The following is a 16,267-nucleotide window of genomic DNA, read 5'->3' as shown; positions in this document are numbered from 1 at the left end:
ATGATGACGTACATATTAATGATGATGCACATCAATGTGTATCCTTAAGTACTTGTCGGATAAAATGATGACGCACATCAATATGTTTAGTACCTGAAACTGAATTCTCGCCAAATTAATCGTGCTTTCGTTGTCACAATTAATTGGCATGGTCTCTTGTTGAAGTCTCAACTGATTTATCATCCCCCTTAACCAAAAGCCTTCTTTGAATGCTTTGGTCACCGCTATATACTCAGCTTCGGTTATAGAAAGAGTCACCACAAACTAAAGCTTTGACATCCAACTGATTGCTCCATTCGCTAGGACAAACGAGTAACCGGAAGTCAATCTTCTGTTATCCACGCTGCCCACGTAAGTTGAGTCCACATAGTTTACTAACTTGCTTCCTGATTTTTCAAATATCAAAACGTAGTCCTGCGTACCTCGAATATATCATAGTAGCAATTTCACTGCTTCCCAGTGTTGTTGGCTAGGGTTAGACATGTATCTGTTAACAATACCCGCATGTGAAATATCCGGTCTTATACAGGTCATGACATATATTAAGCTGCCAACCGCACTCAAATAAGGTACACGAGATATATCTTGCTTTTCTTCATCTGTTTTAGGACACTGTTTAGAGGAAAGCATAAAATGAGCCGCATGGGGAACGATAACCGGCTTTGCATTGTCCATTCCATACTTCGCCAATACCTTCTCAGGGTATTTTGTCTGAGAAGGTAATAGACACAATGATCATACTCACTTTTGGTAAACCTCTGACTCATCATAAAAGAATCAAATTTCTTATATCACTGCCTAGGCGAATGCTTTAGGCCGTACAACGACTTCATCAACTTGCAAACTCTGTTCTCTGCCATTTGTATTTCGAAACATTCTGATTGCTTCTTGTAAATTTGTTCTTCCAATTTTCCATGTAGAAAAGTTATCCTAATATCCATCTATTCTAGCTCAAGATTGTATTATGCAACCAGTGCCAATATGAATCTGACAGATAGTTGCTTCACCACAGGAGCGAATATCTTAGTGAAGTCAACACCTCCTTTCTGAGCATATCCCTTTACTACCAACCATACCTTGTACCTATCATGTTTCTTCTTAAAGATCTACTTGTACTCGATTGCTTTATGGCCGACGGGAAGCTCCACCAGCTCCCACGTTTCATTCTTGTATAGAGAATCAATCTCGTCATGTGTTGCTGTTTTTCACTTTTTGGCATATATGTCGTCAAGCGCCTTTTGAAAAGTAGATGGATTCCTATCATCCGTAATGAGGGCAAATACAACATTCGAGTCATCCCTGAATCTCGTCGGTAACCTACGATCCCTTGGCGGATTCCTTCTCACAGGTGACTGCTCCATCTACTCATGTACCTCAGTATCAACCTGTCTCATTTTTGTCTATCCGGACGTCCACAATCGACCTTTCGCCTTCCTTGTGTTCATCCTTATGAAACAAGGATCCTTTGTTGAAACACACGTTACAATTAAGGATGATTTTTCTTGTGACTCGATCATATAACCTGTAATCCTTCACACCACCACCATAGCTGACAAAGATGTACTTTTTAACCTCTTAATTCAACTTATCTCTCTCAATTTATGGTACATAAGAGTAAGCATCACAACCAAAGACTCATAGTCCTGAGTAGTCTATCTGCTGACCACTCCACACTTCTTCTAGAATTTTACATTCAACGGTCGCAGAGGGGGACGATTTACCAAGTAACATGCCGTGTTAACGGTTTCAGTCAACATTTCCTTACCCAACCCATCGTTACTCATCATGCATCTGGCCCTCTCAAAGAGAGTCTGATTCATTCGTTCAGCCACACCATTTTGCTTTGGTATGTGGCATATTGTGTTGTGCCTTATGCTCCTTTCATCCTTACAATACCGATTGAATTCTCCACCATTATCTGTCCTCAATACTTTCACATTTCGTCATATCTATTTTTTTAACCACCGCCTTCTATTGTTTAAAGTTAATGAAAACATTGAATTTATTTTTCATAAAATAAACTTACACTTTTCTGTAATAGTCATCAATGAATGTAACAAACCATAATGACCATCCACCAGAAAATATGGGCGACGACCCCCATACATTAGAACGCACATAATCTAGAACTCCCTTACAAATATGTTTCTTGGGTTCGAAAGACGACATTGACTGTTTACCATATATATAATGCTCATATATACTGAAATCAATACTTTTAAGAACTAGAATTAAACAACGGTCAGAAAGTACATTCATGCACTGCTTGCTCATGTGGCCTAAACGTGTATGCATGCCACATAACATGCAGACGTGGAATCTGCTACAGACTCTGCAACTCCACTCGATGAAGTACTCCCGATCAACCTATATAAATGTTTCCATTTATCTGCTCCTTCATGACTATGATTGTCCCTTTTAGATTTTTGAGGACATGATCGAACCCGGTGAATTTGCACCAAAGTGCCTCAAGTGTACCTAGAGATATCAGGCTCTTCCTCAACTTAGGAACATGTCCCACTTCGGTCAAGAGACACTCCATGTCATCAAACATATTGATGTGCACCGATCCAACACCAACCACTTTGCATGTATTATCGTTGCCCATAAACACCTGGCTACCATCGCACTCACTGTAACTGGTGAACCAACTCCTTTGAGGGGTCATGCGGTACAAAGCTCCCATATCCAAAATCCATTCTCCATTGAAGTACCCGGATTTTGATGCGGTCAATACATCACTATCATTCGTCTCCTCATTGGATTTTGTAGTGTTGGCCTCCTTCGAAGAACTCTCTGAATTCTCTTTCATCGACCTAGGATTCTTACAATCATTCCCCATGTGCCATATGATGCTACAATTCCAGCACTTCAACTTTCCTTTATCCCTACCCTTGGATTTGGACATGAAAATTCATTATCCCGCTCAAAATTTCTTTCCCTCGTAACCAACGTATCTGTAGAAGCACCCACGTCACTGCTTTTCTTTCTCAACGCCTTCGACTGAAGGGTTGAGATAACGGTTTCAACGCAAATTGTCGTTCTACCAGTACATAAAGAGTCTTTGAACGACCCATACGATGCTGGAATAGAGTTCAACATGATACATGCTTGATTTTCATCTTTTATCGTCTCCACATCCAACAACCTGCAAACAAGCCTATAAAAGTTATTGATGTGGGCCTCAACGTCAGCCCCTCTCTGCCATCTTAAGATTGAACAACTGTAGCTTTAGATATAAGCGATTCTCAAGAGACTTATTCGTATAGATGCTTTTTAGTTTCGCCCAATGTACTTGTTGCAGTTTTCTCTCTCATAACATTATAAATGAGCTCATCCGTTAGACACAATTGAATAGATATATTAGCTTTCTTATCTAACTTGTTCCATTCTTTTTCTGACATAGTTTCTGGTCGCTTTTTAAGGAGAGTTCCGTCGAATCCTTCCTGAACTAAGATACAGTTCATTTTAACTTTTCATAGTTCCAAATTGCTTTTATTAATACTTCTATACATCGAACTTCATATTAAATGCCATTGATACCTTGCTTTCAGATTCGATTTGCTTCCCAACGTTATCTCTGATACCACTTATTGGGAACCGTGGAAGCATATGGAGTGGAACCAAGCAAAGTACACACAATCACACAAACAAACCCAAATAAGAGCCATTCGATTTTTACGTGGAAAAACCCTCGCGGGAAAAAATCACAGTACAAAGTAACAAGTAATGCACTTTGAAAGCAAAATTATAAGAGATAGATCTTATTGATTCAAACAAGCCTCGAACCTCCTTTAAACCTTATCTATGCCCTTAATCCTTTGAAACGTTTTAGAAAGCCCTAATACACCTTAATCTCACCCTAATCCCAATTACACCCGATATATATACTATTACAACCGGAATAGGAAACAAATCCAACACTTACACAACTTTGCACACGCTATTGATGAGACCTTCGATGGCATTGACCGGCATTGAAGCCTAGTCAATGACATCGATCATTTAATTGCATCAAGTAGTAACTTCCAAAACTGTTCAGCAAACAAATAGAATTTTTTCAGATTTTCTTGATAGGATTGAGCTGTCTTTTTGTGGCATCGGCAGACCCTGTTACGGATAGATTTAAGACATCAACAACAGTCGTTTTGGGGTGCACTGATGGAGAAGTGATAGCTGATCAAATCCGGTGTACGCTTTCCATCATTTTCCAAATGCAGTGTCTTTTCCAATGGGAGTCCCAGAAATGTATTCTTCTGAAATGCTGGTTGAGAATTTGCGTTCTATACTAAGTTTATCCGTTTGCATTTGTACAGGGTGACCCATTTTTTAGCGGTACAATCCATCGGAATTGAAACCTTGGGCCCTACTTTGCAGACTGAACTTTTTTAGTATACCATCCACACATGTTAACATGAAGCATGTTACGGTAGAACACAAGGTTTAGCCCAAACGAGTGTATGCCATGTGGTATTCTGAAAGGGCATTTCTGTAATAGTTGTCCTTATCAGAAAAAAAGGAAATTTACCCCAAAAGAAAACAAAAAACAACCTACTTAATATGAATTTACATTCCCGTATTTTTTTCAAAAGGAGTTTTAATAAGCTATCCTATTATTTTAACTTACTCCTTCCCTGAGATTTCGTAATGCCAAGTTAGGGGTGGGCAATGCAAGTGGGCACAACAATAACATTTATGTGAAATCCACCCTGACTACTAGGTGCCTTTGCCCATTATCGGTCCAGTGCCAAAAAAATAGAATCATTAGTGATTCAGGTGCATCACACAATTGAAAAGTGTACAGGCAACCTTCACCCTCCGAACTGTTTCCCTTGTAGTGGTCCACCTGAATCCTGATGTACCTTATGTTTTGGCTCTAGGCATAAATTTTGGTGTTTTGAGTGGATTTTATATAGTCATCACGATGGCCCTGTAAAAATTAAGCCAACTTTTTTCCTTTGGTGTGACCCACCTGAATCACAGGTCATCCTTATTTTTTTGCCCTGGGCCTAACTGGGATCAAACATATAATGTTTGGAGTGGATTTTCCACACAACATCATGGTGGGCCCTAAAAAAATAAGGTTGGTGTCCCTCGGGCGACTGTGGAACGGATCAAAATAAGGGTGGTGTCCCGCAGGCAACTGTGGAACAGATAAACAGGGATTTGAGAATTTTAAGGGACACCCATGTTTGGTTCGCCCTTGTGGTTTGGGTGAGTCCCTTGGCGTAAAACATGGGGTGACACTGATTACTTCCTAAATATGGTTTTCCCCGAAAATTGCCTTTTAGCACCGCATGGCAACAACTGATTGGTGATCTTTGGTGATCTTCCTTGCTACAGTTCAACTGGTTCTCCCATATAAAGATGAAAAAAGAAAAATGGTTCCTTTTAAACATCCTGCCCTTGTAACTTGCATTTGAAAACCCAACAATGCCTGTTTGCATGGTCATATTTTTTAAATCCCAACTGTAAAGGGGAGAAGCACAAGCTCCAGTAAGAGATAAAAGAGTTGCAGTCTCTCTCTCTCTCTCTCTCTTTCTCTCAAGTGACTATTTGTAACTTTCGGCTTACAATCCAAACAGTCTGTAGCATAACACCATTGGCAATTTTCATTTATGATCCAAGAAAAGAAGTAGATCACCATACAGGATGGCAATTGACTTCCCGTGGAGGTTTAAAATAGCACGGGGAATGTGTTGCTTCGGTAGTGTGAATTTACCCCATCCCCGAAACTGGTAGGCCACACACATGCAAGCTAACGATAGACCATTATTGGCCGTCCTTTTCTATTAGTAAAGACCATGCCCAACTGGCAGCTGATTATCCAAAACCAGTAATTTCCAACTAGGTCAAGTTTGATTAGTGGGCCTAATGAATAACCCAAATGCCCGCATGCATGCCAATCACATCATGCGGGTAAATCTGAGAAAAGATTAAGGCAGTCTAGCCTCCTTTTATTCACCTGTAGTACCTCCATTAGCTCGAGATAGAAATGTGAAACAAAAAACAGTATTTAGATGAAATCTCGCCTTTATTACTAATACAAGTCGTTTGCCAAAAATAAAAGGCTCCTAACAGCAAGCAGAGTGTGACAACCAACTACCAAAGTTTATGCAACCCAAATGAATGTCCTGTCTACATCCAGATGGGCCCACACACCCATTTCCACGAGATTTCTCTTCCCCAATCTATTCCACCTTGGCATGATACTCTGGTATTATTTGGATGATCCCATATGATAAAGTATATGGGGTGGGCTGTGATGAGTTGGGATCGTCTATAGAGCATCCTTGGACAGAAGATTGTTGGGATGGATCCTCCGTGCATTGCTCAGCTCATCTACACAATCTCCTCTTTCAAAAACAGCTGCAGCCCCCATCCCCGTGCCTGTCAACATATCAAACACTTAAGTGATTTGCAAGAGCTTCTGCAATGCTTCATTCAGCAAATTTGCCTAGTCCAATAAAAATGTAAATGGGGAACGAACCCCCACTTTGGTGATCCACCTGCAATAGCTGGGCCCATAATGGGCAGGAGACACCCAATATTTCACCCATCAGAGAGTTGATTTGGCTCCAACTAGATATGGACCACTTGAAGTAGGGGAGCTATTGGGAAATGGCAACCATATGATACCAAATGGCAGCCCCCATCTGTACAATTGCTGGGTAAGAAAAAAGCACTGCTTCCTTCAACCCAGCATTGGTAAACCTCATTGTCATCCACGGAATGAGTAAGAATGAAAAGACGTGCACACACAAACAACCCACCTATGCACATTGACACTACTCCAAACCGGGAGTCTTTGCCTCGGCGTTTCATCTCATGCAACAGAGTTCCAACGCAGCGAGCACCTGTATAAGAATTCAAGGCCACAGCCCAACAACAGGTTTAAAGCATCACTTAACACCAATACATGGGGAAAAGAACAAAAAAGAATTCAGCAACCTTCATAGTGGAAAAGGAAACTTAAAACTGTAGGCGTCTTTTAGGAATTCTAGAAAAATCTAGCTGAACTGTGGAATTCAGTCACCTTCAAGAATTGCTAGCAAAAACTGTAGGAATTTTAGAAAAATCTAACATTATTCTCTTAGACAATTTCTTCAGTGGGAGGCCCCTGCGGGCAGCTCTTCTTGTAATCCTTGCTCCACTTGGGGAGTTCGGATTCTTGAGAACTTTTCATCAGGATGAGGGATTCAGCAGTCACTCAATATGCATTTGAACCAAATTAGTGAGAAACAAACAGGTCAAATAGTAATCAGTGCGTTGGAGATCACAAAGTCCTCTCGGTGAAGGATACAATAAAGGCACAGTTCTCATTTTAGCATTGTGGTGTTTTGGAGCTAATAAAAGTGATGAATTTTCTGAAGAAATATTTCTCAGAAAACCTAATATTGTCCCGAGCTTTCCATAATAAATGTCACCCAAATAGTTTTGATTGTGCCATTTACAAGGTCCTCTCTACTGAGGCCCTGTTAGTTTTAGGAAAAATATAAAATGAAAAATCTACAATGCAATTTCAACTGTTCAGAGGCAGCTCTGGCAAAGGGTTGATCTCAAAGACTCAATACTACCAACAAAGCACAAAAGAAAAGTCAGCATGAGATGATGACAAGCTAGAGGCAAACATGGTTAATATCCATGAAAGCATGGTGCTAATATTTGGCATAGAAATTGCTGACTCCTGATGAGCCTTCTGTTAAAGTCTACAAAAACTGCAAAAGCTAGATTTAGCTGTAGCGTTCATTTTACCATGTACTCTGTGCAAACTATAAACAAAAATAACATGCTAGCTTAACTATAAGGAAGTGTACGCGTAGTTATGCATGTATATACATAGCAAATGTAATACACCCATCAAGCACATAACAGTTTTCCAACATCACTATCCAAGAACTTCTAGATAATTACATTTTAAAGCAAAATTGACTATGATCATATTAGGATGGGAAAGGAACAAATCCAGGCCACATCCTAGCGATACACGAGGGCAAACAGCATGAATATTTTATTACTGTTCCTAGTAAAAATTGGTGGAAGGTTCTTAATATATAGAAAGAATGCTGCAATAAGTTGAAATGCATTACTACAAATACCTGTTGCACCCAAAGGATGCCCAATAGCGATTGCACCACCGTTCACATTCACCTTCTCTGGATCAATCTCCAGTTTCTTACAGCAAAACACAAACTGGGAAGCAAATGCCTAAACAAGGAGCCATGAAATTTGTACCCATTACCATCCCTTGGACTTCAAAAAGATGTATAAAGAATTTTAGAACACTAATACCCTGAACTGTTACCTCGTTTATTTCAAAAAGATCAATATCACTAATTTCAAGACCAGCAGCCTTCACAGCTGCAGGAATAGCAACAGCTGGGCCAATGCCCATGACAGCGGGATCCACTCCAACAGCAGCAAAACTCCTACATGAGTAACACCAGGAGACATATACAAATATGAGGAGCATGCTAATCAATTCTCCCTTGCATAAGATTTTTTTTTTTCCGCATAAAAAGATACTCCCATAATCATTGACATATTGATCCTTAAAAAATTAAGACAGAGTGCCATTAGTGCCCCTGGACTATGCCACTGTGCTAGTGCATATATGAAACCGGCTAATTCAGAGCTAAGTGGAGTTGGATTCATAGTTTTATTGACCAGGGTTATGTACCTAAATACCCCAAGAATGGGAAGTCCTTTCTGCAATGCCAATGATCTTTTCATAAGTAGCACTGCTCCAGCACCATCACTCACTTGGCTAGAATTCCCTAACAAAATATGCAACAAATACCTCATTTAGAACCAGCAGGCATGGGATTGAATTATGAATATCTTTGTTCAATGAAGAAATAATGCATGTAGATCATCATTGAATACCAGCAGTGGTGGTCCCGTCTTTCTTAAAGACAGCTTTGAGCTTTCCTAAATCTGACACTGTTGTGTTCGGTCGAATTCCATCATCCACAGAAATTGTAACATGCTTCTCCTCTCCAGTTTTTGGATCCACAATCTTTATAAATTAAAAGGAAGAAAAAGAAGACATCCATCAATTCCAAAATTCAACACATCTCTCTTCGTTACAAGGATCCATATACAATAAATTTCACCTTTGTGGCCACAGGGATGATTTCATCTTTGAATTTACCAGAAGCAGTTGCAGCAGCTGCCTTCTTATGGGATGCGACCTGGTGGTGTATTTCAAGGCGTTAGATATTGCATAGAAACCACATTCTAACGTCAAAGAATGAATTCTACATCTACAGAACTTGCAGCAGCCTGATCTTGCTCCTGGCGTGTTACACCATAACGATGAGCGACATTTTCAGAAGTAACACCCATGGGTAGAAGACAGTCTTGAGCTTGCTGGAAACTCTTTACCTGTGACATTATAAAAGATGTTTGTTGAGTGCAAGAAACACCCTTTCTTAAAGCAAAAAACGTGCAAAACTTAAAAGAAGATGTAGAGTTCAGTGAGAACATACTTTGGGATTTATTGACCCTTCCCAAGCCATTGGATTTGCTGTCATAGACTCCAATCCAGCCCCAATCCCTGTATTGAGAAGATTTAGAAGAAAACAAAAAAAAAAAAAGAAAAAAAAAGAAAAAAAGAAAAGAAAAAAGAAAAGAACAATAATAATAAAGATAAATCCAGAGTTCATAAACAACATAACATGACCATCAAGCCTCCCAATAGGATGCATGCATACCTATATCATAAAATCCAGCTTTAATGGCAGCAGCAACATCAGCAACTGCCTGGAGTCCAGATGAGCATTGCCGGTTTACAGTTCTAATAGGCACAGTTTCTGTTTGACCCAGATACATAGTAAATACAAATGATAGATCAAGAAAAGAAACTGACTGTTCCCAAATAGCCCATGTAAAAGGAAGCATACCAGGGAAACCAGCATAAAATGCAGCCATTCTGCATTCACTTGCTCTTTGAGAGCCAGGTGCCAAGACCGTACCGACAACAATATCCCCAACTTCATTCGGTTTCACATTAGTTTTCTCTATCAGTGCCTACAATTAAAAATCATCTTTGAGAAGAAAACGTAGCGAGACATAGAGCAAGGGTACTAAAATGCAATCCTTTCACCCATCCCAAATTCAACAGGAAAATACTTCAACATCTTGTAATCAGAGGATATCAATTGGCTTCTGAACCAATACATCAACAATACACACTATAAATCATCCATATTGGTATGGATATTGGACAATACAAAACTGTACTTTATCATCACACACTAATATATATCAGACGACACGTATTGTTTTGGATGGTATCTTAACAGTGAAGAAAAACAAATTACAAAATCTTTCATTTTTTTCACGAGAATGATATTTTGACAACTCCACTCAAACTTACAAAGAAAAAGGGTGAAAATGAGAAAGAAAAAAAAAAAAAAAGACAAACCTTAAGAACTGGTGCAAGTAGGTCATCAGGGTGGGTATCCTTGAAACCCCCACGTTTTGACTTGCAAAGTGCAGTTCGGTATGCACTGCGCAACATGAAAATAGCAAAAAAGAAAAAAAAAATCAATGCAAAAATAAAATAAGATACTGTACAAGATTTTGCAACAGCATTGGTCCAATCCACAAGCTTCAAGTTCCAAACAAGACGAAAAACTTACGCTACAATCACAACATCGTCTCCAAAGCTAGCAGTCCTCTGATATGCTGCACTATCCCCAGCCACACAGACCGAGGCCTTTTCCAAACAAATCAAACCCAATTAAAAAACCAACAAAAACAAAATCAGATATCCAACAAGATAGAAATTGAACTCTCATAACATGGTATGCCGTAACAGCTGTTACATAAAGGTAGCAGTGGGAACGTTACACGTTACAGGGTCATAATGACCATTACAGAAAAAAAAAACCATAACAGCTGTTATGGCACCCGTAATGGCCCGATATGCTCCACTGTAAAGGCTGTAACGGTCCATTACAGGGCAGATACAGGTTTTTCAGGGTTTTTTTTTTTTTTCAATAAAAAGAAGAAACCATCAAGGCCTTTACCCCCGTATTGTAGAGGTATCGGTGGTGGCCATTACAGAATTTGCCCATGATACATCAAATCTCCAAAGTATAAAAGGAATTATACGAAATTCAGACTGACAATTGTACTCTTCAGCTACTCAGGCCTCAAGCCTTTATTAAGCAGGGCCCATGGTCACGACTAAGGATTCATGATGTCCTGAAAACTAACCAAATTAGCAAATCCTACTCCTAATTTTAATTCCCACCCTCAATGCATTCTCTCTCAAATGTCCATATGCAAGCAACCGACTGAAGGATCTGAGAGATTTTCAGGCACGATCCGCTCATGGATGGGATAATCAGATCAACGGTCTGGATCACAAAACCATGGGCCCCACTTAAACGACCATAAATTTGAAGACGTACAATTCGTCCAGATTCTAATAATTATTTTTTAAAGGATCAAGATTCTAATTAAATTACCACATCAGTTCTGAAACAGCTCGAATTAGAAATATATAAAATTCCAAAAAGTAGAAAAAATGGAAGTACGACTAGAAGATCTGCAACCAAAACCTAATATTCACAATCCAACTCGAAAAATTAAGGTTTCTGATGCATCAAGACGTTAACAGTATCCTTCTGCTCCCTGTTGGTAAATAGGGGATCCACGGTAAGCTGATCCAGACCGTAGCAACCTGACAGCCTCTATCTAGGTGGTGGACGCCACTAAAATCTTCAAGATTGGAAAAGATCCTATCCATCCAACATCCGAACTTCATTCTTTTGCAGGCCACTGATTTAAGGGTTTAAGATCTTTCAAGCGTCACGGGGGTAACCCCCATCCGACCATCGGATCGACGATTAGGATCACACAATCACAATTCACGTCCCGACGCATCATCGGGACCTTATAATTCCTCTTCAACCTAACCTATGAAGAAACGAACCCTATCCAAAAGAAATCGAAACGCAACAAAAGGCGATCGAGAGCTTACAGAGAGATCAGAAACGGGAGAAGAAAGAGAAGAAGGTCGAAGATGCTGGAGCAAGACTCTCTGCCTTTCGATCGCTTTCTCCATACTTTCTCTTCTCTTCGCTTGTTTTCGGGGTTCTGAGAGAAATGGGCAAAAGGGAAGGGGGTATTTGAGGGAAGAGTTGGTTTTGAGGAACGATGCTATTTCGGGTTTAGAAACAAACGGGTCTTCTTATCATCCGATATTCGGAATTTATTGCGATACGAAAGAGATAAGATCGGAGCCTCGCGCGATTTTTTGGAGAGGAAGCCGAGGGGATGACGACTTTTGGAGTCCGGATCGTCTGTCACCCGATGAGGATATGAGGAAGCGGCCCTGGTTATATCGAAACGCGTGCCTCGCCTTGGGAAGGGGAGCAGATTAGGTGTTATCCTTACCGTGGGGCTCGCCTTGATGATGTGTTGTATATCCACACCGTCCATCCGTTTTAACAGCCTATTTTAAAACGTGGACAGAAAATTTAAGTAGATCCAATTCTCAGGTGGACCACACCTCAAGAAACAGTTGTGATTGAACGCCCACCATTAAAAACTTCACCGGACCGGCCGTAAGCAGATCTGTAATGTTCATTTACCATCCAAACCGTTGATAATGTCAAACAGACCTGTATGAAGGAAAACACAAGATATCCAAAACTTTTGTGTCCTGTAATAATGTTTTAATGGTCATTCAACACTTTATCCAATGGTGTGGTCCAACGGAGACTTGGATATGCTTAATTTACCTTCTGAAATTATCTGAAAAAACCGATGGGCGGCGTGGATATATATAACATTAATCAAGGCGGGCCCCACACGGTAACGGTAACACCCTCGGCCCAGAGCTGTCTGGCAGAAAGTTTACTAGACTTGGGCTGGGCTTCGCAAATCACAACGTCATTTACCATGGGCGGGACCAGATCGGCCGGATGCATGAGAAGTTCGGTCATTTATCTACCCGTTCGTATCTTTATCATACATTGTGCGGTTCTTTGATCATTTGAACGGTCTGATTATGGGGTTAGGGCATGCTTAGGGTGGGACACGTCTGATTCATGAAGCAGATTTAGAATGCGTGCTCTATGTAAGCATGTGGGCCGCGAAGGGAAGAATAATCTCAAGCGTGCAAGGTGAAACGTTTGTACAATTTGCGGTCGGCGAGGTGAGTGGGAAAGTAAGACCCGGACGGAAGTTCGTTACGTGTGACGGTCATCACCGTTGGATTGAGATCAGGCGACGGTGAGATGTGTGCCCTGTCCTCCTGATGTTTTTCTGACGAAGAGGATGACGCGGATTGCGTACTACCCCAGCCCGTATCTAGCCATGAACGGGCAGTTCTGTGGGTGGGCCCACCGTGATGTATCTATTTATCCACGCCGTCCATCCCTTCTCTCGAATCATTTTTAAGGCATGAGCACAAAAATCAGTCAGATGCACTTGACCGTTGAATCTGTCTGATTTTTTGTGCTCATGCCTTAAAATGATCTGAGAGAAGGGATGGACGGCGTGGATAAACAGATACATCACGGTGGGCCCGCCCGTTCGTGACCACAGCCGGACGGGGTAGGACGCAATCCGCGTCGGAAGACAAATGCCACGTGTTTTTCGCGAATTCGCATGTAAAGGATGATTTGCGTGCCCATTCCGCCACGTGTGTAAACCTCGTATTGGGATAACATAAATCCCATTCACCCAATGCAGGGAGTCCGAGCAGAAAAGCTCTGTAGAGCCCACCGTGATGTTTATGTTGAAATCCACTCCGTTCATCCATGTAGCCAGATCATGTTCTGTCTTCAAGCTAAAAATCAGAAAGATCCAAAATTCAAATGGGCCACACCTATGGAAAAGGTTGAGACAGTAAGGCGCACCGTTGAAACATCCCTTGGATCCACCGTCACGTTTACCAACCCGTTTCACGGTGTGAATGTGAGCGGGACGAAGGCAAAAAAAAACTATATCAACTCCTAAACATCTGTGGGCCCCAAAGATCCCTCACGTTGGACTTCAACTAGCATCCAACGCAGGAACTTCATGAGAGAAACCTTTCACAGCAAGGTCCAGCGCGAGAACTTGGGTGGGGCCATGGCGATGTTTGTGAGAAATACACATGGTCCTTCCATTTTACGAGCTTTTTCTAGGAACTGGGACTTGAGATCAAAAGTGAGCAGGATATAAGATTCAAGTGAGCCGTACTAAAAAATGGTGGGCATGAAAATTTCTACAGTTAAAACCTCCTAAGGTCGATAGTGATGTTTACATGCCAGCCATATTGTTCTTAACGTCATTCCTGTGAGGATGAACTGAAAACACAAAGATGAGCTTGGTTCAAAACTTCAATGGCCCCATGAATATTTCATCCATGGACATTCAAACCTCACGTTTTTTTACCCACTTGAATATTAGATTGGCTCATTTTTGGAACCGAAAATGAGATTACAAAAATGGGTGGATGGGATGAATTTCTCACAAGCATCATGATGGGACCCACTTAGGTTAAGAACTTATTGAGAAAGGCTTTGGCAGGATATCTGTATCTTTCATCACTTTCACACATAGAACCTTGGAACATGCATCTAAGCCCTATCACCTGGATTGCCAAAAGGCACTAGACGTAGATTGTACTAGATGGTCCAGATGGATAGATTGAGGACCACTGGATGATGATGGATAAGGTGAGTCACTTGTGTTCCCACGCACGTGAAATTAATTTAGATCTTCAAGGGAACACCCGAGTACTAAAAAGTACGGGGTGTTACAATCCACCCCCCACCCCCCTTAAAGAAAATCTCGCTCTCGAGATTTCAATAATGTACATCTCAATTATTAACACCATCCTAATGGCGTACCCTATATCGCACCAGTCTAAGAGTGCTATCACAACTTAGATTTAAACAAACTATAGCTAAATTTTGCTAAACTTTCATACCTCTATTCTAACAAATCAGCCAATGTATATGCCTAAGTGTGAAAACCCAATAAGCTATATATAGAGCTACCATAACCCTTAAGTCTATAGTCTAGCAAGACAACTACGGTGTTTAAGTTCCACTGAAGGTTTAAAATCATTCTAAATTTAACCAAAACTAGCAAATTATTTTAATTCCTACAAACATCAGGATTTCCTATAATATTCACTAAGATTACAAGTTAATCTAAGTGGAAACTAATAATAATATTGTATCTTTCTCTTTCTTTTCTTACCTTTAATGATAGTTCCCCATTGTCTAAGGTAGTTTTCAGTGTTCGAGCTAACACGAACAGATGGTTGTAGTAGTTATGAGCCTGATACATTGATCATTTGTCTATGCAGAACAGAGGACTTACTGTATCATTTCCTAATCCTGGTAATTCTCAATCTTTTGCCTGATCAGAGCATTGAGATCATTAGAATTTGCTATAGTATGGAATTTGGATCAAACAACACAACTTTGCTTAAATATGGTTCCATCAACTCGTGATCCCGACTATTCTAAACTCCTGGGGAATGTCATGTGACCATCTAATTTCACAACAGATGAGTCTATGTGATCCATTACGCTTTCACTGTGCACATTGATCACCTAAGCGCTTTGTGAAGATTTCAGGACCAAGATTTCCTACGTAAAATCTGAGTTTAAAAGTTGCCAAGTTCATTTAGGATTTCTAATCTAGTTTTGAAATGTTCAGCTCAGGGTTGAGATTTTACCTAAAATTATACAACTCTTACCCGTAATTAATTTTACATGCTGGAATTTGTGGAAAATATTATTCCTTAGTAAGGAAATGAATTAGGAAATTTAAATTACAATTCTTATTACGATTCCTTATGTTTAGGAAGTGCTTATGTTTAATCTAATGTACAATATGGTGGATAATAGGGCTAAAAGTCGGGCAAGTTGGGAATTCTCAACCCAAGCCCAACCCAAGTGGGCTCGGTCGGGTTGGCCAGGTTGGTCGAGTAAATATATGCTAATATTTTCATTATTACATTAGTCTATTATATTTTCAATACACGTCTTATTTTTTTACCTATAATTTTATTGATTATGTATATAGTTATTTATCGTAAAAAAAATTCATTTTTTAAAAAAACAAATAAGCTAATATACAGGACAACTACTCCTTTAAAAGTTGTATTGTGTACCAAGCCATCTATTTAGGAGAGAGAAATTCTGCATATCTTGTTAGCTTAAGTCATTGAAAATGACCCCAACCAATGAAACCCGATGGCATTGGAATTTCATGTGCCTTCAACACAGACAATCCGCACTCAATT

The 16,267-nt window shown here is 40.2% G+C and overlaps 1 protein-coding gene and 1 long non-coding RNA gene across 2 annotated transcripts; one reads left to right on the top strand and one right to left on the bottom strand.

The window, feature by feature from the left end:
* Nucleotides 1-1,379: 1,379 nt before the first annotated feature.
* LOC131245692 (uncharacterized) lies at nt 1,380-4,359 on the top strand. Its single transcript, XR_009170948.1, has 2 exons — nt 1,380-4,191; nt 4,317-4,359. It is a non-coding gene; the product is annotated as an uncharacterized LOC131245692 (long non-coding RNA).
* Nucleotides 4,360-6,015: 1,656 nt separating this feature from the next.
* On the bottom strand, nt 6,016-12,310 carry LOC131245691 (3-ketoacyl-CoA thiolase 2, peroxisomal). The gene is made up of 14 exons (XM_058245305.1): nt 11,996-12,310; nt 10,647-10,723; nt 10,430-10,514; nt 9,906-10,032; nt 9,717-9,815; nt 9,492-9,559; nt 9,280-9,387; nt 9,117-9,194; nt 8,887-9,019; nt 8,681-8,777; nt 8,306-8,429; nt 8,100-8,208; nt 6,774-6,857; nt 6,016-6,390 (listed from the first exon to the last, which is right to left on the bottom strand). The coding sequence occupies exons 1-14, from the start codon at nt 12,077-12,079 to the stop codon at nt 6,281-6,283; spliced, it is 1,383 nt and encodes a 460-aa protein (XP_058101288.1). The 5' UTR covers nt 12,080-12,310; the 3' UTR covers nt 6,016-6,280.
* Nucleotides 12,311-16,267: the final 3,957 nt, after the last annotated feature.

Source organism: Magnolia sinica, chromosome 5 (assembly GCF_029962835.1).
Source record: "Magnolia sinica isolate HGM2019 chromosome 5, MsV1, whole genome shotgun sequence".
Taxonomy (NCBI): Eukaryota; Viridiplantae; Streptophyta; class Magnoliopsida; order Magnoliales; family Magnoliaceae; genus Magnolia; species Magnolia sinica.
This window is presented reverse-complemented; position numbering and strand designations above follow the sequence as displayed.